The sequence below is a fragment of the Poecile atricapillus genome, chromosome 5 (genome assembly GCF_030490865.1).
Source record: "Poecile atricapillus isolate bPoeAtr1 chromosome 5, bPoeAtr1.hap1, whole genome shotgun sequence".
Lineage (NCBI taxonomy): Eukaryota > Metazoa > Chordata > Aves > Passeriformes > Paridae > Poecile > Poecile atricapillus.
The window spans coordinates 3819771-3845873 of NC_081253.1; the positions used below are offsets into that span (position 1 = coordinate 3819771).

Consider the following 26103-nt stretch of genomic DNA (forward strand, 5'->3'; position numbering starts at 1 on the left):
CGCATCCCGGCGCGCCGCTGCGGGCGGAGCGGAGCGCAGCTTCCCCGGGAAGCGGGGGACGGACACGCCGCCCTCCACTTTTTATCATCGACATTATCGATAATAAAAATATTCTTTTGAAAATCAGATTCTTCCGTAGCATTGCTACGCGGTGACAGCAAAGAGAAAGGCTCCCCCCCCCCCCCGCTCCCCGCCGTGGCTTTTCCGCGGGTGCGGAGCGGCCGCCCGTGGTGCGCAGCCTTCCCCCAGCCCTGCGCCCGTCCCCGGCTCTCCTACGGTTCCGCCAGTGAAAACACAAGCCCAAAAATCACCAAGCGAACAAAAAATACCCCCAAGCCCCCGAAAGAAATCCCGGGCAAGGAGCGCGGCGCTGGGGAGGGATGGGAGGGATGCGTGCGAGGGGCTTAACCCTTGGAGCTTTGAAGGGAAAACAAGGAAATACGTTGGAAAGGCATGTCTGTAAACAATGATAATTAGCCTTTTCAAAAATCATAACACTGATTAAAATCTCGGATTCATTATTTATTCATCACAGAACCTCTTTGCAGACCTGGGAATAGTGATTAAAACCTAAGTGCTTCTCAATTTTGCACAGCTCGAGAGGAGCCTAAAAAGGGGTTAAAACGGAGAGGAAAGAGGAAACCAAGCAAACAGAATTCTTTTAAGAACCAATACTTTCTTCTTCCCTTCCTGGCAGGAATACTCTTATTCCCCCAAATTTTGGTATTTTGAAAATGTTTCTCATACTAAGTACAAGTGTTAGACTGAATCCAGTTGGTACTAAAATTGCAAACACACTTTCACTCCTAGAAAAGCCAACAGAAAGGAACTTCTTTTAACTCCATAATAGCAGGTTACAGAGTAAATGAACAACTGATGGTCAACTGGCCAATTATGGTATAAATATCCGTTGTTTACAGCGAGGTGTTAAATGAGCCTTTCGAGCACAAAGGATCAGACTGTCTAAGCTACAATTTGTGCTTCATCCCATTATGTCTCCCCGAAAAAGGCCCGTGCCGTTGTAGGTAATGTGCGCACAGAACATATTTCTCTCTGTTGATTTTAGTTTGCTTTAATTCAATACACACTCTTGTTTACTTTTTAAAATTTAAATAAATGTCAGCATTGTATAATTTCTATGTTAACAAAGCAGTGAGCAAAATCCCTTGTATGTTTATAAAATATTATTGTTTAATTCACATAGTTTAGGAATTCCAAATGTTGAGAATAGGAAGGAGGCCAAATACCATCTGTTTATAACTATGATGCATCATCATATGTGTACTTTAAAAAAGAAGAAGAAAAAAAAAAAGTTTGGTCAATCATGCCACTGTTCTATCTGTTAGGAATATGGTGAGGATTTAAAATCTCTCTGTGCCATCCGTAGGAAATTTTAGCGCGGTTTAATTCTGAGCAGGGATGTTACAGGAGTTGCTCACGTCTGTGTTCCTGTCAGAAGAGCTGCAGGAAACACTCACGTGCCCCAACCACTGCAGGCACGAATTCAATCACTTTCTCCCAGCCTCAATATTCCCTGCTTCCAGAGACCCAGAAGCAAAACCTGAGAGATTTATTTAAACTCCTTTATAGGTTCTGGGGGGAGAGGGGAGGTGTGGGTGCATCTGGGGCTTCATTTCCAAGTGCTTCATACGTTCGTGTGCCCGTGTTTTTAAGGACAGAAGGAAAGCATGAGGATTTTGTAGCCTGTCTTGCAAAACACAGGCTATAGACTATCATTCAGCTGATTCTGCAAATAGCTTTAAAGAAAAAAAAACAACCCTCTGTCAAATGTTAGTAGTTTTCAGTCCAAGTTAAAATAGGTCCTCGTTAAAAATAATACATTCCATACTACGGAGGGGTACGTAACGTGCATTTTAAAGAGAAGGTAGTCTGCAGGCTTAAAAACAAAGAGAGTGTCTCCAAGTTAAGTAGATAAGAAGATTTTTTTTTCCAAACCCAAGTTAATTAGCTGGTACGTCAAGCCTCATAGATGTCTTCCTACCTTTCAAGGGCTGAAGAATCCCTAGTAAATGTACTTAAACTTCCTAGCGAGGGCCAGTGAGATGAATGCAGAGATTAGGGCGAGTATTACCGTGCCTTCTCAGTGCATCCCAGCTGCAGTTCATCCTACTATTGATAATGATGCTTGGAGTTACTGAGGTGGTTTCTGAAACTCACATATGGGGTCCTTTCCCCAAGGATGAGGAATAATAGCGGCACTCAGGTGGTACGGGGAGGGTAAGCACAGATTTGCAGTTGTCTTTGCCTGGTGCGTGGTGACTTTTCAGTCGTGCTGATTTAATAAAGGGAGAGATATGTTCAGGACAAGGGCTGTAATTCTCTGGTACAGTGTTTGAGTTGTGTTAACAAACAGGAGGGGGAAAAAAAAGAAAAAAAAAAAAAAAAAAGCACAGGTGAAAGGAAAAAATGTCTGGGCTTGCTGGAAGCCAGCCCTGGCAGAACAGTGGTGCAGTATGAAACGTTTTGTGGCCAAACTCTCAGCAATTTCTGTAATACCACAATTTAGCATACTGTACACTGCACTGAAATGCCTAGGACTTTTGTTTTTGAACTTCTTCCTTTCTACTGTTACACTTAACTTGCAGCATCTTGAATTACTTAGCTACACCCAGATAGAAAGTTACCGTTTCTTTAGCTTTACACACTGCACTGAGCTCGTAGTGCTAAAAACTGTCCATCAGAGTGGAAAAGCCTTTCCAGCCCTTTCCTCTGTGTTTCCCAGCCTTTAACATAACCTTCTGAGATGGTTTAGGACCTTGAAAGACTTTAATATTTTTCATTAGGAAAAGGAAACGCCTTACACACCTCTCTTAAGTAATCTTTTTGGAGCTGGTTCCATCAACAGGGATAATTTGCTACCGTGCCATAAGCTTAATCTGCTAACACTGACATTACAGGAGTGAGAAACAGGACAAAAGGCACCTTCTGTCACTGCAGTTTGCAAAAATATTCATAAATGTAAAATGTATACAATCCCAGCTTGAAAAAAAAACCTGGTGCCAGCTCCACACAGCCAGGCATGCATTCCTGCGTATTACTTCCTATTTTCCATGGCTATGTGATCCTGGCTCTCCCAAGCTGAGATAGCAATCAAGGGGGAGGATTGGCCAGTCATGATGTGCATACCTGTCCACGAGGAGTTCTGTGTACCCCTCATGCTCGTTTATCACTTTGTTTTTACACACTGGTGTAGTTTTGAGATGCACTGATAGAGGCACTGATAGAGGTTGCTGAATACCATGTTCACTGCATGCTTGGTTTTGTGCTGTTCCTGGGCACTTAGGGCTGGTGCAGGGAGATGAGCATTTGGAATCACTCCCCAGCACAGGTGTAAATCCTTTATAAAGAGCAGTGGTTGAGGGTGGATATCCGGGACATCCAGGTGGGAAGCCATCGGTCCCTGGGTCTTGCTTCTGTGTCTGAGGTTCCTGTGCTGTGTCAGACTGCAAACAGAACATGCACCAGGCATGAAGCACACGGTAATTCACAAGGAGAATGTGTTCCCTGGTCATCACACTAACTTCTTACATCCTTTTGGGGTCTGAACACCTTAGCAGAGGTAACTGAGTGCATTGATCATCTCACAAGCTCCTGGGCATTAACATTTAACCATCCTATAATTTGGTTTTTAAGTGAAAGCAGGGAGATTTATAAACTTAATCTAGCATTCACACAGATTTGAGGACAGCTGACCTCTGCCCTCTAGAGACCCAGGCTCATTTAAGAATCTGCATCTGAGAGAGCCCCTACAGTGGTCATGTTGCAGCCAGTCCTGTCCCCCATGGGCTGCAGAGTGTCACCCTCACTGTCTGCAGCAGGAGCGGTGGTGACAAGGAATTTGCTGCTTTTATTTATCTCCCTCCTCTAGAAGGGTCAGTGTTAGCAAACACAGATCCCTTCTGCAAGATAGCAGCTCTCCTGGAGAGAGGCACAGCACAAGTAAAATCTTGGTCAAAATGAGTCAATCTTTCAATTTGTCTGCACATAGGAGAGAAAGAAAAAAAAAATCAGAAAAGAAGAAAAAAAAGAAAAAAAAAAAAAAAAGGAAGAAAAAGCGAAGCAGGAATGTCAGGTCTTTGTTTTTGGGGCACAATTTTGCAACTTTTGGCATTACCTTACAAAATTCCCAAATCGGGAAAGCCTTTCATGTTGGAGCATTCAGCCAACGGAAGTGCTGCCTCAAACTGTAAAGCATTATCTGTGGATTTCTTTGCACATTCCACGTCCTGCAATTCTTGGGAAAAAAAGACTTGGATAGGAGTAGTTTGTCAATGCTATTAATAGATATGTTTAATGCAGAAGTGTGCAATGTGATGAGCAGCCTTGGCAGGAACCATACCCAGCCTGATTGTATTGTAGTGCTGTTTGATGCAGCAGTGTGTTTGATCAGTTACAAGTGATGAGTATCATATCACATCAAACAATTTAATACAGTCTCATTGTATGGAATTATGGCTGCTGTCAATCAGCATGTGGCCTACTCCTTACAGATCTGTCTTTGGGAGCTGGAATACGGTGGTAGCTTCATATGCATTAATAAATAAAGTGCTGCTGAAATTCCATACAGACCTGTTGAGATTTTTGTTTCTCTTTCATGGCCTCTTTATTTTTTATTTCATTTCCATGATCTTTTGTCACTCTCTTCTTTTTGAATGCTGTGTGGAGTGAAATCACCTGGTCAACAGGACCCAGGGTGGGGCTGTCATGCTTTGAAGAATGCTTGGAAAACATCTAGCAAAAATGTGTATATATGAGAGTTGTGAATTTTGTTTTTCTGTGAATAGCAGCCTGAGTATAAATCCACTGAACTTGTTTTCAGCTGAAGCTTCACAGAGCCTCTTTTCTTGGCTTCCTCAGGGGGAGGAGAGGCTATCTATTAAAAATGCATATGTTTTGTCTTACTGCTTGGCGCACCTCACTTGATAACCCCCTACTTTGGTTTGGGGATGGCACTCTTTGAACTTAAAGTCTCTTCCTTAGGACTGATATATTCAAGGTGCTGGAGGGGAAGCCTATGTCAGATGAAAGATATGTATGTAAATAACGGTATAGAGGTGGGGTTTAAGGCATCACCCATTTTACTATCAGTTTCAGACATATGCTGCTCTGCTGCTGGCTTGCCTTGCTCCCACTCCCTAACACAGAGGATGGTTTTTAATGAAGTCATACTCTGCTGCCTACAAATATGGGGTCATGCTACACTTGTACAAGAGCGGTGATTTCAGTAATGTTGCTTATTGTGGTCAAAGAGGGCAGAAGATTGCCTTTTTGCATCGTGTGGCTCTGGGGTTTTGGAGCCTGCACAGACAAATTGATTGCGTTGCAGTAGGGCCACACATTCAGAGGATGGAGGTGTCACGCTGCAAAGCCAAATTTCAGCAGCTGATTAATCAATGTAATGACTTTAAGTTTTTCCACCTTTTGCTACTGTCTCAGCATAAAAGAAGATTGGTGCTTGAAAGAGAAACCTCAGAAGAAATTTTTGTAGATGCTAAAGGAAGCAGTTCTTAACTTAATAGATGGCACATTTACCTTCTACATCAAAAATTATCCTTGGGGTTAAAACAAGGCCTGGTGAGAGACAGGGACAGGAATAAGGATAGCTGCATTTAAGAGATATTTCTGATTGACTTTGGGGTGGTGACTGAGTCTGAGATCACCTTAGGTTTGGGGGGTGCAGCCTGGCTTTCCCTGGCACAGCTTTCCCAGCCAAACTGCACTGATGGATGACAAAAAGGGATTGGGAACAGTCAGGGCTGTGTGAATGGTCAGGAGGAAGCTTAGCATTATGTAACTTCAACAACCTGAACTTGGAGGCGTCCATATAAAGCAAACAAATAAAGACCCGGCTTGCTCCTGTAATATCATCCACCTGATAATTCCTGAGCACTGCTCAGCCAGGTATTTCCTCTGCCCCATAATCCAAGCAAGATAGACAAGACCCCATATGCTCTGTTTTCCATATAGGAATGGGTTGTCCTGTTATACAGATCATTCCGGAATCTTAATTATTTTTATGGGTTGTAAACTGGCCACAATTATACCCTGCTCTTGCAAATGAAGCTGATTAATTCAGAGACAAAGAGCCCCATGGTGTCTGACATCCTGGGTCTTATGGTGCAAGGTAATGCAAGATAGCAAGGGCGAAACGATATTTATAAATGTCTTTATAGAAAAATTGTTTTGCTTCAGAGCTGGTTTGTTATGTGGCTGCTAATGACACTCCAGCATCACACAGCACCTGAAGTGGAGCGTGTCCTACCCTGGTTTATCTCATGTCTGGCATTAATTGGCAATGGCTCCGTCTGAGACCGTGATCCAGTCAAATCCTGTAGGCCACGCAGGTCTGGGTGGTATTTAGATCAGAAAACTCATCCAAGCAAGAGGAGCATTGGTTTGCCACTAATCCACAGGAGAGCAGTACCTCCACAAGGTTATTTGTAGATTATAAGGCCAAGAAAGGACTATTTGGATCATCTGGTGTCACGTGTATAACACAAGCCATATGACTTCCCTCAATTAATTCCTGTTTGAACCAGAAAACCTCATCCTCTACCAGTCTAAAAATTGCCAGCCATGCAGAAGCCACCACAACCTTTGATATTATTAGACACGGTGTTTTCAGAGAGATTTTCTCTCCAACAAAGGGTCAAGAGTGACGCTTATCTCCTGTGATTATTAGATACTTGTTGCTAGGGCAAGAATGTGAGTCACAGCACTGAGACCGAGGTTCCCAAATACCAGTATCATCCACCTGGGTTTTTCTTGTGGCCCTATCTCCAGCTGAAATCCTTCATTTTGTCATTTTTCTATGGTTTCTATTGCAAAGGGCAGTTCTTTGACAGCCCCCACAGTGATTAGGTGCACAGAGCAGTGGTCTATTCATAAAGAGTGATCCCTGTAGTCATTTGGTGGAATCCACTCAAAATCACCATGAATGGCATTGCTAAAATGATAACAGTACATACAGTTAAGAGGCTTTGATTTGATGTGCATTTTGAGGGTTTTAATAAAATAAAATAAAATAAAATAAAATAAAATAAAATAAAATAAAATAAAATAAAATAAAATAAAATAAAATAAAATAAAATAAAATAAAATAAAATAAAATAAGATAAAATAATTTCACTAGTGTAGGTTGTGAAACCATTGCTGCTCGCTGGAATGAAAGGCACCATATGTGAAACATGTTGCTGATTTCTTATCTCCAGAAAAAATGTTATTAAAGTGTAGAGGGACAGAATGATTTGTTTCTGCTGTAGGGGCAGTGTTTCATGGGTTTAGAGAATGAGCATGGGTCCCATTCCCTCACTATATGCAACCTAAATGAGCACTGCTGAACTAAAATGTCAGAATTTAGTTATAAGGAGGAAAGTTTTTTTTAAAAAATCCCATAGAACATTAATTTTTGCAGGCATTCACCCTCAGTTGTACCATGCATACATCTCCCACCTCCAGTGCACAGCCTATGGAGTCATGAGAGAAATATTATTTCTCAAACAGTGAGATGTGCTTTCGAGCTAAGGAGATGGCCACATTTCCCCCATGATAATAATAATAAAAATCCTCACAGACTAGCAAAACTCAGCCCCTCCTTTCCTTTCTTGCAGGGTGGAAGGAGCAAAATTCTCAGCGAATGTTCATTGTGGGGACAGTGAGCTGTGAGACAAGAGGGCCCTTCCTCCCACAGGGTGTCCCGAGCATCCAGCACGCAAATGACCCCACCCTGGGCGAAGTGAGGGACCCCAGGCATGGTCCCCCAGGGACACAGCCTGCCCCTGCTCATAGGATGCTCAGGAAACAGCTTGCTTCGAGCAAACGCTGCCCAATCCCCAGTGTGGGTGTCCAACACGAGATCTCCAAGCATCTCACCGAGAGGATGCTCTGACAGGGCTTTCCCAACATAAATGGTTCCATGTGATTCTCCATCTTCCCTTTCCTACCCTCCCACCTCCAGTGCAGGACCCCCAACGAGTTAAAAGTGTAAGAGCTGCTCGGAAAGAGGACAGCTAATAAATGATATCGAAATCCCAGTCCCAGATTTTCTGTTTCCAACATGCTGCGCAACTAACACTGTGACACTTTGGCAAGATGATGGAGAAAAATCCCGTGCCAGCTGACTGATGAGCACCCATCTTTTTTAATTAATTGGGTTGAAAAATGTCTTGTGTCAGTTTGAATGTAGGGGCTCTTTCAGCTGCGTTTTTCTGGATACTTTTATAGATATATCTAACTGCAGATTTGAGAGCCCAGCATGAGGCCTCATAAATGATAAAAATATGTATATATTAGAATTATACACACACAGACACACATGCACATATTGGATAAATTGATACTTAAACATATATGTGTGTATATAATGTTCTGTTCTCTGTTCTGAGGGATATTTATAAATAGATTTTATATATATCTATCGCTATTATTCACAGCTCTATGTGCATGTAAAATCTGTTTGGCTTTTTTTTTTTTTCCTTGATATGCTTTTTAATTTTTAGCAGAGTAATATATCTGATTTCTCTTTAAATTAAATGAATTTATTTGTCTGCCTTCCCTTAATGGAATCAGTTTTGATATACTCTTTGTTCATGCTGTTACAGGCTTCAGTCTAAGGGCTCTTTGTATTAACTTTTTAAAGTTACATTACAAAGAGGTTTTAAGATTTCCCAACAGGCTTTTATTTAACCAGGGCTTTTGATCTCAAACCTGCTGGGGCCTAGTGAAATCCTTACCAATTCTCCAGTAACTCCTCACTATTGGAATTTGAAAAGACCCACCTGAAGGATTTAACTCGCTGTATGGCTTCAGCCATCCTTTAGATGCTTCTATTCATGCAGACAGCGAGGGGGTCGAGGGCACCCTTTGTGATCCTCCAAGTAGCCTAAGGTGCCCTTTGCATAAGTTGTACTCCTGAGGAAATAAAAATCAGGAGGACACAAACCTATATACCTTACTTCCTGCTATCTTTACTTAAAGGAGGAGCACAGGGGGTCTGCTTAACATCCTTTGCTACCTAAATACCTTTTGGACATGGGAACTCAATAAAGGAACTTTCATTGCATCCATTACCCTACTGCGGTGCATAGCAAATTAGATTTAAAAGGGTACTTTTTCCCTTACAGCTATTTCTATCATTTTCTTTAAAATTTCAATTTAGTGTCTAGTGACAGAATATTCTGTAATGTACATTAGAACTATATAACACCAATTATGCTAACTGTGAACATTATTTCAAAAGAATTAGTTATATTAAGTTATAGATAAACCGTTGGGAAAAAAAAGGTCAGGTTAGGGGGAAAAAAAAAAAAAGGAGCTATGTGATAATGTTTTAAAGGAGCAACATGAAGTGAATGCTCTTTTCATTTTTTAATCCTTTCATTTTGCATAACCCACACTGAAATTTCGCTACTGGCTTGGTCTTGGTTGTTTAGGCAGGGGGGTGGCGTGTCACCGTGTTAGTTTACAGCTACAAATCATGGTGTAAAACCTACAGCTGGGTCTTGTGGTTGTGGAGAAACATCATTTCCTCCGTTTGGGGGGAAATGGAATTGCAGAAATCCATGAAAAGTCTTTTGGCAGACACTGATGACCAGTACACAGGAAAAAAAAAAAAAGAAAAAAGGAAAAAAAATGCTGGCAGACCAAGCTTGAAAGAACATAATAACTAAGCACATTCTTGTCACAGTTTTGGTTGTCTGTTTTCTTTCTCATGACTGTACCACACATGATATGTCTGTTACCTGCATTTTGTGTTAGCTTTCTCAGATTAATTCCTTTTCTATTTCAGCCCCCTGTTAAAATAAAACCACTCTACAGAGCGCAAGAGAATCTAAATGTACCTTCTGTTTTCATGACTCTTATTTTCATTTGTCTATTTCCTATTGGTTTGTGGGTTGGAAGAGTTTTGAGTTTCAAGACGTTATATATTTGTGCTCCTTCTTTGTGTGCAGTTGATCTGGATGTGCATTGCCTTGCAGATGTTTTTGTGGAGATGAATAAAATAAAAATTCTCCATTTTGATCCTTATTTTTCCCTGCCTTAGAACTGGTTCAAGACTTTTGCTGGAACTGTGTGTGGTTTGGTTATTTCAATTTGTAGGGATTCCTGGCAAATCATTTGTGTTTGTTTGACGTCCTGTGGGATCAAACTGCCATGAATTTTGAATGATCTAAAAACTGTGTAGTTTACTTCGGCTAAAACCGCCTTCCACATGAAAACATAAATCAGCACAGTTGAAATCTAGTCAAGGTCTTTTTTTTTTTTTTTTTTTTAACACTTGGGATTTGCCTCAGCTCCAGCTTGAGCTGAAGCATTGCTGTGCTGGTCCCTTGCCTCCAGAAGAAGATCTGGAGCCCATTGCCACGAGTCAAGTGCCAAATTGCTGAGCAGGGGACAGTCCTGACTTGGGCAGACCATGAAATGTGCCCTGCCTGGGATTGCACCTTCTGCAGGCTCGCTCAGGGGGGTTTCCTGGTTTGGGGCCTTCTCACACTGGTCTAGAATTCAATGACTTCACAAAACAAAATCAGACTCCAAGTCAGTGAGAGAATCACAGAACGATTTAGGTTGGAAAAGATCTCCAAGATCACCAAGTCCAATTTAGACTTTTGTTCAGGACTCTTTTAACTTTCAGCCACAGCTCCAAGTGGAGTTACAGTAGGAGCTTTCACTTTTTCTCCAGCAGTGAAGTGAAATTAGAAGCAGATGTGAACGCTGGCATTGTCTCTGGGGGACAGATGATGTTATTTCACCAGCTTGACATCTGTTGAGACTTGATTAAACCCAAAGCGTGCTGGGCTGGTCCTGTTCTCTAGATCCTCTGAAAAGGGATTTGTCCCACCAAGTGTATTTGGAGATACAAGCCTTCCTTACAAACCTGGGAGCCTCTGAGCTGGGGCTTCAAATCTGACTTTTTTTCATGTTCAGAAGATGCAAACCACAATGGAAAGGTTTATATCTTTGTGGCACGGATGTGAGGCTTTAATATGAGCCCATCTATAGAACAGTGGGAAAGAAAATTAAGAGAGGAAGACGGAACTTTTGATTGGCAAAGCCTGATGATACTTTTGAATACGTGTCCATGTGTGCCCACAGGAAAACACCCTGATCCAAGACCTTTATTCTTAAAAACTTCCTGACAACTTTCCTGGGCAATGTCCTCCTTGCCCACCCCAAAAAGAGAGAAGCTGAGTTCCTCAAGCACATCTTTTCCACTGTGCTGTACGCACAGCTCTGTGTCTTGGAGGGGTATAGAAATCCCTAATTTCCATGTGGATGGCGAGGGATGCCTTTGTGGAGGGAGCAGCACCGGATGCTGCCCAGATGCCTGAATAGCCCCCAAGAAACCAAAGCATCCCAAGTTTTATTCTACCAGCTCCCCCTGTGACCTTTGGTAAGCAACTTAACCTGTTGTCCTCAGGATCCCCAGTAAAATGGGAGACCTTAATACTTATCTGGTGGGATAACAGTGCTTAATACTTACCTAATTGGATGACAATACTTACCTACATACCTCACAGGGGTGTTGTGAGGATTAATTAGCTAATGTTTGTAAAGTGCTTTGGAGATGGAAAGCGGTATATAGTAGTGCTAAGCACTGTTACTCCGTGTCAGCTCCAAGACCTTAAAATGGCTAAGGCTGCAATAAGAGTTTTTATATGTTTTAAAATAAGCCAATTTTGCAAGGCATCCGGATGCTGGGATTATTTTTAGGCAGTGATTTCTAAGAAAGTTGGGAAACAGAAGGGTATAATTATATGACCTGAAACCTTTTGTTGTTTCTTTTAGTTGACCAGCTAAACAATCTTAGGTGTTGTTTGATGAATTGTAAAAACTGCATGTTTTTACATTAAGACATATCAGTGTTTACTCTTGCTGATCAAACACTGTTCGTTGAAATTAATATCTTTGCTGCAATTTGGACAAACAAATATATTAAATAAGCCAGAGGAAGTATTTATTCCTGTGTTCTTTCTTTCTGTATTTCTTTCTGTAAGCAGCTTTTTTATCAGTGTAATTCTGCTCTTGTTCCCATTAGAGTAACTGAAAGGTAACACCGCTGCAGTAAATGGAATTACACCAGATACAAAAGCATTATGTGAGAGCAAAATTATATTTATATGTGGTCTGAAATGCAACCTGACTCTTGGTTTTAAAGCAAAATCAAACCAACCATTCCTAGAAATATATATAAATGCAACTTTAACAGAAATTTTCAAGCTCTTTGTTGAATCCTGCTTGTTTCATGGCAACTCCTAAACAGATTTTGCAAAAGGAAGGTCTGGTTTAGCATAGACCATATTTTCCCTTTCGTGGGAAGAAACTTTGCAGGATTTTTGCCTTTAAATATTTTATTTGGTTCCTAATGTGGGCTCTCAATCCAAGAAAGCAACTTTATAGTTATCAAAGCACCCATTTGTATATTTTTTTGCTAGAGCATTTCTTCAGATCTTTTCCTCCCCAGTGTTAAAGAGAATTCCCACAAATTCCTAAAATCTGTTAAAATACAGAACAGAGTGCTCACATTGGTTTGTTGTATGTTGGCTGTCCCTGGTAAAGAGCCTGTGCATTTTCACCCTGGGTATGCAGAAGAAATTTGATCTACTGCTGGGCTAAGCACCAGGATTTGGTTGGCTCTAGGACCAATTCTTACATTTCTGCATCGGGCAAACATAACAATGGATAACACTTGAAATAAAACCTACCCCAAAGCCTTTCGTGTGGATATCAGGTTATTTGAAAATGTAATAGGGACCATTCACCATAACCATAATTCATAAGGGTGAGTCAAGGAAAATGGCACCAAAGAGCTCGGAGCAGCCAAGAGGAAAACTCAGCCCAACTCTGAGCACGTTGTTGGTGTCCCAGCTGCCAGAACAACCAAGGAGGCTTGGGGGGAAGTGGGCCAGGAAGCCAGGTGTAGTTTTGGGAGGGATATCTCCCTGATTTACCAGTGTTTGACCCTTCAGCTGCAGTGAGAGCCCAGGGTGAGCCCACAGGTGCTGCATCCAGCTTTGGACCACAGGAGAAATGAAGAATGACTGATGCTGCCACCGTCGAGCTCATCAAGCTAATGTTTATATGATATAGGCATGTGAATATAATAGCTGTGGAGCACTCTGCACTTGGTGTTCCTGAGGAAGAGCTGAGGGGATGAAGGTATTTAGTGTTTGGGGAGAATTTTCTGTGCCTACGCAGCAGAATTTGCAGACTTGGAAGCTGGGAAATTTGGTTGGAGTACAGGACTTTGCTAACCCCTCTGTGCCCATCATTAGCATTTCCCAGAAGAGGAACTGTTGCCAAAACAGAGAGGATTGCCATAGCCAGTGCCTGGAGCTAAGATGGTGAAATGCAGACTGGGAGAAAAGATGGGGAAAGAGGGGGTTGCAATGGGGCATCAAACAATGGAGAAAAAAGTAAAAATCTGAAATTCTGTCTCTGCTCTCAATGACCTTGGGCAAATCATAAAATGGGATAAAAGCCCATTTCTACTGCATTTTAGGAATTATTAGAGATAGTGCAGTGCCCAGGTGCCACCATGATGGAGACAAACAGGCAAGCAGCTCCCAGTGGGACTACTCTCTGCATCATGCTGTGGGAGAGCACCTCTGTTATCTCTTTTTGCCTCAGAAGACTAAAGAAGATGTAGAGGTGGATAGTTTTGCATACCTGGATTTAATCTTCTCTCTCCTGCCTTACCCAAATCAGCTCCATCTGCTGGTGTACATATTTCCAGCCTATTCACCAGTCTGGCAGCACTCCTTTGAAAAAGAGATGTTCTGGGTGGAAAGTACATCCCAAACTCCACCTTCCTGAGCAGACTGTGCTTGCTGCACCAGCAATGAGTGGTGGGTATATCAGCCAGTAACACCTGAAGTTGCTTCAGTGAAGTCTACCAGAACTTGTATGCCGAAGGTTTCTTTCCTACTCTAATAAGTGCTTAATAAATAAAAATTTATATTAAAAAAAAAATAATAATAGTAGTGGTCATACAAAAAAGTGCTACTGAACACGAGACCTTCACACAATACCTGATCACTGAGGCTGCCTCTGGCAGTCAAAGAATCATAAAATCATAAAATTATAGAATGGTTTGGGTTGGAAGGGACCTTAGAGATCATCTGGTTCCAACACCCACAGGCACATCTGGGCTGTGATTCATTCTATATTAAAAAAACCTCGGTGGTCCCTTCCTCACCTTTGGCCAAGTATTCACACTCTTCCCTGGGAGCAGCGCTGATATTCCATGGTGCATGACCACCCTGGGGAGCCAAACTCCCAGCCAAACCTGGGAAATGAATCTCCAAATGGTCCCTGGAGGTGTTAGCCACAGCCTAGAGAAAGGATGTAGGGTGTGGGATAAGGAATATTGGGAAAGGTAGAGGCATAGCAGCCCCAGAGGAATCCGGATAAGACACCAAGAAAACACCCAAACAAAATACATTACTGCTTTCAATCACTGCTGGTGCTGCAGGTGGTCAGATACAAAAGATTAAAAAAGAGGACAAGAAAGGGCTGTCTTAAATTAAGCATTTATTCAGAGATGGCCTAAATCAAGCAAAGGACAGGATGTGCAGGATGCTGAAGTCTGTGGCAGACCGGAACCCTCTTGTTTCTGCCTCAGCCTCATCTTCATCACTGCAATGAAAAGTATTTGTGCTCTGCTCAGCGTGTGTGGATTTCTGCAGCCCTCAATGGGATTGTGGGGAGAATCAAAGTGAAGAGTCCTCTTTAGGTCCTCAAGAAATAGAGCTTTCTGCTGGTTAACCATTACTTTGCATTTTCCCTTCCTTACAAAACGACTGAGGTTAAACATTAAACGCCTGCAGTGAAGGACACCTGTATTTGCTGGTCCCATTATGCAGCTCTACTGAAAAGGCTTTACAGCTGTCTAAATTAGCATAATTAAATCCACATCAATTAAAAAACCTCCATCATCTCTTTCCCCTTCAGATGCAGATAGTCGCATTTGTCTAAGGTGCTAAGTGACAAAGGAACTTTTTAACAGTGGAAGCCCGAGCTGAAAGGAAGAGTAATACGGGTTGTATATTGGCCCAAGGTTCACCTTAACACCAGTGGAAGTGATTAGTGGGTGCTGCTCTGCCTAAAGAGGTAGAGCTGCCTTTTGCATGACAATAATGCCAGGACCCAGAGCCAGGCATTAGAGATGTGCATTTTACAACAGCCTTTGCCTTCTATTGCTCCTTTATACCCCATTAATGGGGCGAAACAAAGCCTGGCATGATTTGGCCAATTTCCCCCACCCTACTTTCTTCTCTTTTTTGTTTTTTGGGGGGTTTTGGTTTTTTTAGGTTTTTTGGGGTTTTTTTTTTTGGTTGTTTTGTTTTAGTTTTTTGTGTTGTTGTGTGTGGGGAAGCCCCAGTGACCCCAGGATAGCAGCAAGGCTGCGCTGTGTGATGCGAGCGAAGAGAATTCCTCCAGATGAAAACTGACATGGGGTTCAGGGGTTAATTTCTGGAACAGGCACATTTGCATACAAATGAAAAATGATGGAATTTCTGTTCTCCTAAATTTTCAATGTCATCAGCATCAAACAGCAGTCAGTGCTCCCTTGCTGTTTGAAGAATATTCATTACTTCAGAAGAAGGGGCACCTTGTTTGGTATTAATCTCCTCTTCAGGTCAATGACTTAATTTGCTAAACTCCATCTGAAGTGCCACTCACTTTTTGATTTCTCTGCTATTCTTTGTGATTTTTCATAACATGTTCTTAATACTTTTTCTTATTTATAAGGGGATGCAGCAAATGCAAGCAGGAGGAAGGACTGCCTTCATTTATTTATTTATTATCACCCCAAGAACTCAGCACTCATCTGTGTCATTTGTAGCATTTTTTGGTGTCTGCTTGCCGTAAAATTCAGGGGGGTTTTGGCAAAAAGAAAATAGCTTGTGGACTCAAATGGGAAAACATTTTCTGTTCAAAACTGACATTTAAATGGACATCTGGTGTCTTGTGCAGCAAGGTTATGGGGTGTCATGCCTCTAACAAAAGGTAACAAGCGACTAAGTGATTAATCCCCCAAAGAAAATCATAATATTCTTTTAGTTCCTGCCTCTGGAAATTCTCATCTGAAACTGCAGTGGCTGAGGATGTACTCGAGGAAACTTTTGTGCTAGCTCTTATTTCCCCATTGTCCTCTCCGTGTCTGCCAGGGGCCTGAGGAAGGATCCCATTTCCCTCCGTTTTTGCCCTTCATGGTTATAATTCTTCTCCCTGAATAGGATTATTCAGGGGATCTTTAGATCTTCAGAGCTTGGGGGTGTCTCTGGGAAATTGACCCGGGGCTTTTGGGTGGCCATTCCCACCCTGTGGCCTGGGTGCTGCTGGCTGAGGGTCCCAGGGGAGGGTGGGTGTCCCTGTGGGATGGGAGCCACCCAACTCATGTGCAAGGGCTTAAAAACCCCTCAAGCTCAGGATTTGCCCTATAACCTTTCATTTTCATATGTCCAGGCCTTTCTGAACTTTCCAGACTTATTCTTGATTCTCAAAATAATGGTTTTTTAATGCTTGTTTGTTTTTTAATTATTAATCAGATCTGATTTTTTTGGCATGAGCGCTTATGGAAATGAAGCAATTGCACTGTCTGTTCTTCTGTCTGTCGCCCCTACTAACTTTTGAACCTCTTTGCCAATATCTCTCCAGTTTGTTAACAGGCTACAGAGCTCAAAGGTGTGAAGTGCCTCCCAGTTTTATTTTTTTTTTCCTTCCATATCTAACTCTGAAATGGCAACATTTACTGCTGGAAATAGTACGGACAGCTAAGCTTTTATCTGTTGGGTTTTTTTGTTGTTTTTTTTTTGCTTTTTTTTTTTTTTTTTTTTTTTTTTTGTGACTTGCAAAGGGGAAAAGAGGTGATCTGAGGATTAATTCCCTGTGTGTCTCTATGAAGGCTGTTAGCAATTAACCAACTCGCTCCAGATGCCTCCAAGTCCAGCTGGGTGAGGTTCAAGATCCATGGCAAAAAAATATCAAACAACAAACTATGTGCACATAGTATATACAAACAACTTGCATGCAATTGCCTCTTGCTGCCTTCTCTTCATGTAACCTTTCTTTAAACTGAGAATATTTGAGGTTTTTCCATATTTATAGAGCGTGTCACTCAGCAGGGCTGTAGCTCTTGAGCACCCGAAAAATAAAAATAAACAGGGGCTGATGGTGGGGAGTTCTATTCCTACCTGGAGCATTAAGTTAAGAGTGTCTAAGGGCCTTGATCCTCAGCCCCAGCCAAGCTGGATTTAGCATAGGTCATATTAAGGTGGGGCAAAGGGGGCTTTGTGTCATTTTTAGATCCCCTTATCCCAGGCTGTGGAGCCCTGGTGTGATGGATGTGCTGGGAGGTTGGGATGGCAGAAGGGCTGGTGCAGTTGGCCCAGCGCCATCCGGAGATCCTCTCCACCAAGGGCAATTCGGGGGTGATGGGATAAGCCAGCTTTGCAAAGGCAGCTGCTCTGGGAGCCTGGATCTGCCTCGTTATCCATAGAGAATGCCCTCGTCACAGAAAACTTTCTCTGTGGGAAGGCTTGGGTGTGAGAATGGATCCAGCGCTGACATCTCTGTGATGAGCAGCGAGATGCTCCCCTCCAGTTTGTTGCTGTCGGAAGAACGAATCAAGGAATTATCAGATAAAGCCGAGAGAATCAGTAAAAATCAGCTTCACCCAAAATTCAGGGCCAAAGAGTTACAACTGCCCATGTCTTGTGCTGTGAAATCCTTCTGCCAGGGGGGCTGGACTCCTCCTGATTCTCTTACGTGACAAAATGCAGGCGGAAAAGCGACTCTCATGAATGCTTTTGTAGTGGAAGGCTCAGGATTCTATCTGAGGAGCTGATTCTTAGTCACATCTGTCTATCTTGTTGTATGAATATTGATAATGAAGTCAGAAAGAGAGACTTGTCATCGTAAATGCATCAGACTCTGGCACTTGCCTGCTCAGAAGGAGGCGGCTCTGCTGCTTCGCTGCTGTCGGTGATGTCGGTTTGTTGAAATAATATGTCTCTGCCAGCTGAGAATCTGGCCTTAAAATGAGAAAAGTTGAGATTCCCATTGTTGAATTAGTTTGGCCACATTAAAAATACGTTGCTCTAGAAATGTGTATATGAATATGCTAATGTTTATTTTGCTAAATGTGCTTGCCAGGATGTGCCATGTGGCTGAGTTAGTGTTACTTTAAGAATCCTAATTTTTTGCCTTTTCAGACTTTGGATCTTTTAAACTTGTAAACACAGCATTTTGTTGGCAAAAGTCTCTATGATTTTATGCATACAGCTGACTTTTATCTTCACTTTTTACATCACCTTAATACTGAAAGAGAGAAAGCACTCATCTGTTTATGATAAGTTTATCAGAAATACTCCAAAGTTTTCCATGACTAAGATATTATATTGTTACAGTGGCTTGCTACAGGGTAATTTCTAGACAACAAACAGAATATTTCAAAGCCCAGATGTCCTGTTTAGACAAGGGGGTTTATATTGATTAGGATCTGCTTTCACCTAACATCGTGTAGTAAATATCACAAAGACGTAATTAGAAAATTTGGTACAATATTTAGTCCTAGTCCCTGTGTGCCAGAATTGTTTGACTACTGAGAAACTGGAGCTTGTTTGCATCCCAGTGTGTTGTGAAATGCAAACTTCAAAGAAAATATTATATCTCCCAACTCCAGCTCGTGAGAGTCTTGGAAGTATAATACAGAAAGGCTTAACAATCCCTGCTGAGGAAAGGGCAATTTGACACTGAAACTACTGTTAAAGCACCGTTGACACACTGGTGGGCAAAAAGTGCTTATTAGAGGAGTCTAGTTACAGTCTCAGGAGCCAGGCAGAGCAAACGCACCCGAGTCATTGTGAAAATTGGCAAGTTGTACCAAATAGATGTGTTTTGTGTATGTGTCTGTGCTATTTTTTTCCCCCCTCCTTAACTACACGTATCTCCATGTTTGCTTCGTAGGCTTTCCGTAAGATTGGGGCCCTTGCGGTATTCAAATAAAATATTTAGATTTGCAAAACTTCTGGAAGCCAGATTTTAAGGGAAAAAAGAAGTTTTTTGTCAGATTGTCAATGTCTGAATTTCATCACAATCTGTTCAGCTGTTTGTTGCAGGCAGGCGTAAAACATAGTGGGTTAAGTGTGTGTTTGTACTTCTTATACATATTGAAAGAGGGCTGCCTAATCCCCTTGATGAGGAAAGCTCTGTAAATTATATACATCTGCAGGCACAGTGCATGGGTAGTACAGAAGCAAAGAGGCAGATCAGCAATTTGAGGGAGCAAATATGAGTTTTCTAGCAAAGTCGGCGATTGGGAACCTTAGAGCAGCCCAGCCTCCTGGTGATGTCATTTACTTGTGGGTTTGTTTGGGGTTTTTTTGAATGACCTGGATGTTTTGCCTTAAAAATTTTGCCTTGGAGGCCCTTCCCCACACTCAGGGAAGAGTTCGTGGCAAGAGAAAAAAATATTTGCTGATGACAGCTCTGAATATATTCTCTTTAATTGTCACTTATGTCTCTGTCCCATCCTCTGCACTGCGCTAAAAATAGTAATTCGGATTGATGGTTTCAACACCATCTAATGTATGTATATTATTGCATACAAAACCTACATAAAAATGTCAGGAATGAGACCTAAGCCAGGAATAAAATTGAAAATCACAAACATGAGAGAAGACCCAAATAGTGAGGGTGTTGCAGGGAAATGTTATATTGATGTCTCTGTGTAAATACATGCAGTCAGAGCAGTAAAGATCCCGCCGCCTTCCATGCACAGAGGATTCCTAGAATAATATTTGCCTATTTTTTTTTTTTTTTGTAAATATGTAGGTAGTGTTTATATTTATCCTCAGCCTTTCCTTGCTTCCTTAATTAGCATGACTTGCTAATCATGCTACAGCACTTGTAAGGTAAGTGCACAACATATTTTCCTGTCCATTTTGCAGAGGATAAATTTGTCCAAATTGTACAGCAAGTGTCTGGCAGAAGTGAGACTAGACACCAAGGATAAAATCCCTTTGATTTCACTGAGGCAAGGATTTTATTCCAGGAGTTTTGTCCCCACTTCTCTGTGCCCTGTGTATTCTGGGCTTTTGTTGCTACTTGATCCAAGTCTTGGCTCATCGGGTTAAAGGAAAAAGGAAAGTCTGACACTGACAAAGAGGCAGCAATGGCAGTGTTAACGTGACACTGTAGTTATGGTTTTGTCAGCATTTCCATTATAAACTTCTGTTTGCAGCAATTATAAATCAACCATGAAAAAAAAAAAAAAAACAGAAAAGAAAAGAAAAGAAATCACTGTGAAGTAAAACTTGGCATACCAGAGTCCAGGAGGGAATTTTGAGCTTTTGGAAATAATGGCTTCTGATTACCATGGACAGGCATGACATGATGTGCAAATATACAGTCCACATTGCACTGGAAAAAAATCAGAACAAGTGCCACCACTTTGTCATGGCCAAGAGTGTGAGGAAAGACGGTCTTCCTGACTTTTGGAAATGCGAGAAATATTTTATTATTCTCAGAAACTTCCTATTAATGCCCTTAACTACTTCTTAATTTTTCCTGTTTACGTTGTATCATCCCATGTCGGGGAAAGACGATGGCTGGCTTTGGGGTTTGCAGTGGATCAGGCAGTCAGCTGGTGTTGATCAGCACAGCTCCACCCAAGTCCAGTGAAGTGAGGTTGCCTTACAGCAGCGGGCAGTCTGGCTCCGTATCACCTTTCCACAGGAGGCTGCAGCATTTGCTACCCATTTGGAGTCCTACTCAGTGTTTGTTTAACTTTGGAAGTCCATTCTGCCACACTGATTGAATTCCAGTGGCAGGATAGGCATAAGTTGACTTGAAAGTGTTTTGCTGAGGACATAGTTGGTTACTTTTCAGTAGTATTGGGCTGATATTTATTGTACTGTACTCCAGGCTTCCTCCTGCTGCACAGCAGAGCGATGGAGCAGGTGGTGCTGAGCCAGTTTACGACTGTCAGCCCGGTCCAAGAGGCTGCAACTATCACCTACCCTGCACCCAAACCATGATTTTGCAGGATGAGGCTGAGTCACTGCCCATTCTGGGTCAGAGCTCTGGGCTGTCCCCAGGACATCCCCCTCCTGCATCATCATCACTCATGAGTCACGCGAAAGACGAGCTGTTGGCTCATCGGAGCAGCATTCCCCGGCAGCCGCGCTGGAACTCGAGTCCTTATTTCTGAATTCAGCTTGGAAATAACGACAGCGCCGTAGCAGCTTTGGCTTCCGGTGCTGCTGCTAATAACTGAGTGCTAAATGTGGAGCAGCTCTGCAGGAGTGTCCCAGAGTCAGGTTACGGGGAGCAGGTGTCAAAACAAAGGTGTGGCAAGCTGGAGGTAACTCATAATTGTGTGCCCGGGTCGGGCGTAGGGAGGAGAAGCAGCAAAACTCCTTGCTGGGGTTTTTTTAGATGCGACATCTCAGTGATGTACCAACAGAGGAAATTTTGCTTGCAGAATCCTGTGAGCAAAACACTTCTGAGAATGTATGTATACAATTGTTTAAAAAAACACAGGGTTACTGACACAGATGCCAATTTGGTAGGGCATATGGAACATTTACACTTGCCTTTTTCATTCTTTCTTGCTACAGCTGGTACTGATTTAGTATGTGAAATTTTACTAGCAGGAGTGCTAATCAAGACAGAGATTTCTGTGAGGATTTAGTCATTTATGTGGAGGAAAACTATGGGTATCATTAAAAAGTACAAGATCATCTATGAGAGGAACATTATCATTAGCAACCTAATTTTTAAAGCAAACAGAGGGAAAAAACCTACTGTATGTCTTCAACAGCAGCAGTAGCAGCAAATGATGTTCTTGTAATATTCAGTCATGTCACCTCTCTCTAAATTCGGGCGAAAAAAATTTGAAATTCACTTGAAAAAAAAGGCAATGGATGCTCCAAGTGTTTTTTCAACCAGTGTGATAGCCTGTTCTGCTACATCAAATGGATGTGGCTGGGAATGGGATTAAATCCAAAAGCCACATCCAAATCATGGATCTGTGTTTGAATCTGAGGCCTGCATTCAAACCCAACTCTGTGATGGGGCTGCCTTTCACCATCTTGGCATTTGAGAAGGCGCCAAGAGTATCCCACATCTAAAATCCTGAGTCTGTAAAAGTTCCTTTCCTTTTTTTTCAGGAATTGCAATCTGGGCCTGGAATGGAGGCATTCAGATATTAAATACCAATTCTGGCCAATTTCTGATGGGATGAGAAATACTATATTCTACCAAGAAAGAAACGAGAGCGTATTACTTGTCCAAAGAGGTGATTTTTGCATTACACACGGTGTAAAAAATTATGCCCGGGTTTAACTGCCGCTTCCTGCCAAGATTATTTCAGCCCAAACAGCAACAGAATAACTGCTGTATGTTAAGTGTGTTGTACAGGTGGCCCAGTGATACGGGAGACCTGAGCAATAAAAGCCGACATCTGCGGCCGGAGGTGCGGAGCCGCGGGCTGGTCCCCGTGGTGGGCAGCCAGCTGCCCCTGCTCACGGCTCTGCCCTCGTGGAGAGATGTGAGAGGAGCTCTGGAGTGCGCTCCCTGCCCTTTCTCTGCTGCTTTCCCAACTAGTTTGGGGACTATGAGGGAAGACAATGTGAGGAGGATGCTGGGGCGATGCCCCTGGGTGATGGTGCTGTGAAATGTCTCGAGGTTTGCCAGTCGATATGCACAGTAAATAAATACCTGCCTGCAACTACACAGGAATTCATCTCGGCTTCTCTGGGATTGGCTTCATGTTGAGCTTTCTGAATATCTTTGCAAGCTGCTCCGCTTTGCTGTGACAGGCACTCTTTCCTGAGGCAACATAACACTGAGGAGGGTTTGGAGAAAGAAACCAAGGCCCCCTCAGTTGTTTCAGGAATCATCCCAAAGTGCCTCTCTTGTTGGGGAAGGCAGTAAATTTTAGATGGATTCCCAGATATCACTGGATTCAGTAGCTTTATTGCAGTGCAGATGGGAGAGGTCTTCTTTGACCCTTGTAGGTAATGGCTCTCTTGTGGTAACTTCACAAATGCTGCAAGGTTATCTCATGTTTTGGGATCTACCAGGGCATAAGCTTTCAAAGGAGCTCTGCTAAGTTGGAATTAAATCCCTTTTTTCACTTTCACAACACCAGATTTCATTTAGTTATGACTAAAAATTTCCTAACGGTACTATTTTCCAGCATCTCACCTTTTTAATCACCAGCAGAAAAGCTGAAGACTTATTGTAGAGCTAGAAAGAACTACATGACTCCTGCATACAACAATGACAATTTTCACTTAAAAGGCTTTTTCCCAAAATACATATACCACTAAACATGGTATCTCCAGGGGGCAGGGAAATGGCCATCAGGCTAATTAGCTCAAGGCAAGCGAAACCATAGGGGAAAAAGAAAAACAGCATTTATGTTGGCTTGAACATTGCTGCTTGCACTAAAACTGCTTGGAAGTCTGTGAAAGGCATGCAGAGGTGCTTCTGGATTTGTGGAGTGTGGGAATGGGTCGGCTTCTTGTCTGATGGCATCAGGGCATCCCAGATCTGATGCCAGCAGCAGTGGAGCTCCCTTCTGCAAAAACCTCAAGCGTTTGTCTTGTGTTGTTACAGCTGTCCAAACTTCTTCCTAACATAGCAAGGTGAAAGAATCTACTATTGGGTCAGAGCAGGAATATTGTAGGATTTGTCTCTGCCTCTCAGAAAGAAAATGAAGTGAGTCATGATGGAGATTTCACTGTTACCATCAATAAGAACAGTTACATCACCAAAAAATGCGCAGTACAGGGAGCTGAAGTCTTAGACAGTTTGTGATGTTTAAACATCTTAAGCACTGTTGAGCGTTTTCTCTACATTTCTTGATATGGCACTGTGGTTTTATTTAAGCAATCCCGAAAATCGTGGCCAGCTGCACCATCTGCCAGAGATGATGCAGGATGGGTGCCTCCAGCATGTCAGCGCTCAGATGTCATTTAAAAGGGAAATGCTTTCTGTACTGGGAACAGGGCAGAGACAAAGAGCCCGGGCAGGCAGCAGGCTGTGCTAAGTGGAAAGAAGAATTGATACCTTTTCTAAGGCCTGACCCGAACATCTGAGTTCCTTCCCTTGGGGTTTCTCACCCCCAAATGTTCTTTTTTTTCTTTTTTTTTTTTTTTTTTCTTTTAATGTGTGTGTGTCTGGCTTTTTTATTTTTTTTCTTGGCACTCACAGATCCAGAAAGGTTCTGAGAGATAAAGACCCCTCTGATGTTGAACAGGTGGCTGGTCCAGGTCATTGAGCGCGATGGTGGCTGTGAAAGCAGAGCATGTGGCGGTCCCACCTCGGCGCGATGCGCGGGGCCGTGGCGGGGATGTGGGGATGCGGTTGGCATTTAAAGGTCAGTCCCTGGCAGGTCCTGGGCTCGTTCCCAGCAGCAGGTGACCTCCGTGACTGCTCTCCCATCTCACACATCCGCCTCATCAAGGAGCCAGGCTGCACCTTTATGAAACTGTTTGCAGAAGAACGAGGCGTGATCACAACTAAGCTGAAGGGTGTCATATTCACTTTACCACCGACATGAGGACCAGTGGTTGAATATTCGATTACATGTCAGTCACAGCACATTAGGCAATCTTCCAGTCTGCCAGCTTTGCCCTTCCCAGCTCCCAGCTAAGTGTCATCAGGAAAGAAGTAGCACTGTGAAGGCAGGAGTTGGCTTGCTCTGGGAGCTTCAGACCCCATGAAAAATGTTCTATTTTATCATTCCAGTGAGTCTATTGGGTCCCCCTTACTCTGGAGAGAGGAAGGTTGTTTGTGTCTCCTGACTGTGGATTCAAATCACTCGTGGTGCGGTTGCTTCTCAGTTTTGTCTCTAGATCCAAAGGTATAAATGTGTGCAAAAGCAGAAAATGTTGTATTGAAAAATTAGGGAGCTGTCATTCCAACTGCATTACCAAAAATATTCTGCTCTTTCAAATAAAGTGGCTATAAAAACTTGTTGCTCTGACCAAGCATTTTCTGGACTGTTTTGCTTGCAAATTACTCAGTGAAAATATGCTAGGAGTGGAAGTTAAGGACTGTGGACAATTTCCCACTTTGCTTAAGCCAGAAAAATCCCATCTCAGCTCCAAGAAGGAAACTACTTTCCAAAATCTCATGCAGAAAGTCCTGGTTCAGCTGGAACAAGCGTCTCCATTTGTTCTCGGTGGTTTCTGGAATAATAAAAAGCCCTGTACGCCCATACCAGCAAGCACAAGCACCAAAGGATAATGTGGGTAGATAATTCCCTTTTGGAATTGGCATTAGTGCCTTATTATGTTTTTTGTTAAGCATCCTTCACCTGTTAGCACCAGCCACATGAGAAGTAAATGGGTGACGTTCCCACTTTGCATCTCCTGCTTCCGAGGTTGAGCTGCACCTCCTGTTTGGAGAGTTTCAAAGTGAATTTGAAATCAAAGGAGACAACACTGCCGTGACTGGGCGGGACATCCATAAGCAGAACTTTAGTTTTGTCTACTTTGATTTCAGATTCACTTTGAGTGTTTTTCTGACAGGAAGTGCAGGCATCACAAGACTCTTGGCAGCAGCATCACCATTAACTTTTCAAGTGACCCTTACTATTTAGCTAGAGAGACAATAAGATTGTGGTGGGTGTCAATGGGAATAACCTTTATGATACTTCCAAAGCTTCAATTCTGTCCTCGGGCTCCACAACTCCAAGAAATACTTAGAGGGAGAGACTGCCTGAGGAGTGAGGAGTGCAGTGTGATGGATGAAACAATAAAAATGACACCGCTGGTAAAACTGGAAGTTTATGTGTTGTGCCTATGATTGATGTCAGGGTGGTGGCATCGGGACCCTGTGTCATATTACAGATGCAGCATGAGACCCTCCATGTGGCAGGATGGCTGCTCCCATGGCTGGTAAGTCTAGGGAGGTGAATCTGGCCTGTCTGGTGAAAGAACACCTCTGTGAGGAATTGTCTGCAAGGATTGAGGGCAGTTCTCAACAAAAAGAGTGGGGTGGAAAGTGCAGGTCTCCATTTTGGGTTGCTCTTGGAGAAAATGGCTGTTTTCCCCCTATATC

General features: G+C 42.6%; 1 protein-coding gene across 8 annotated transcripts in view; it reads left to right on the forward strand.

Annotated features, from left to right (window-relative positions):
• Positions 1–26103, forward strand: part of GTDC1 (glycosyltransferase like domain containing 1) — a 303268-nt gene that overhangs the window by 174331 nt on the left and 102834 nt on the right. The window contains exon 12 of one of the 8 annotated variants that reach the window (XM_058839516.1): positions 7632–9984. The exons of the other annotated variants lie outside the window; for them this stretch is intronic. Coding sequence (XP_058695499.1) covers positions 7632–7679 — 48 coding nt within the window. The 3' untranslated portion in view covers positions 7680–9984. Of the gene's footprint in view, positions 1–7631; positions 9985–26103 lie in introns of those variants that run through there. 8 annotated transcript variants of the gene reach the window in all.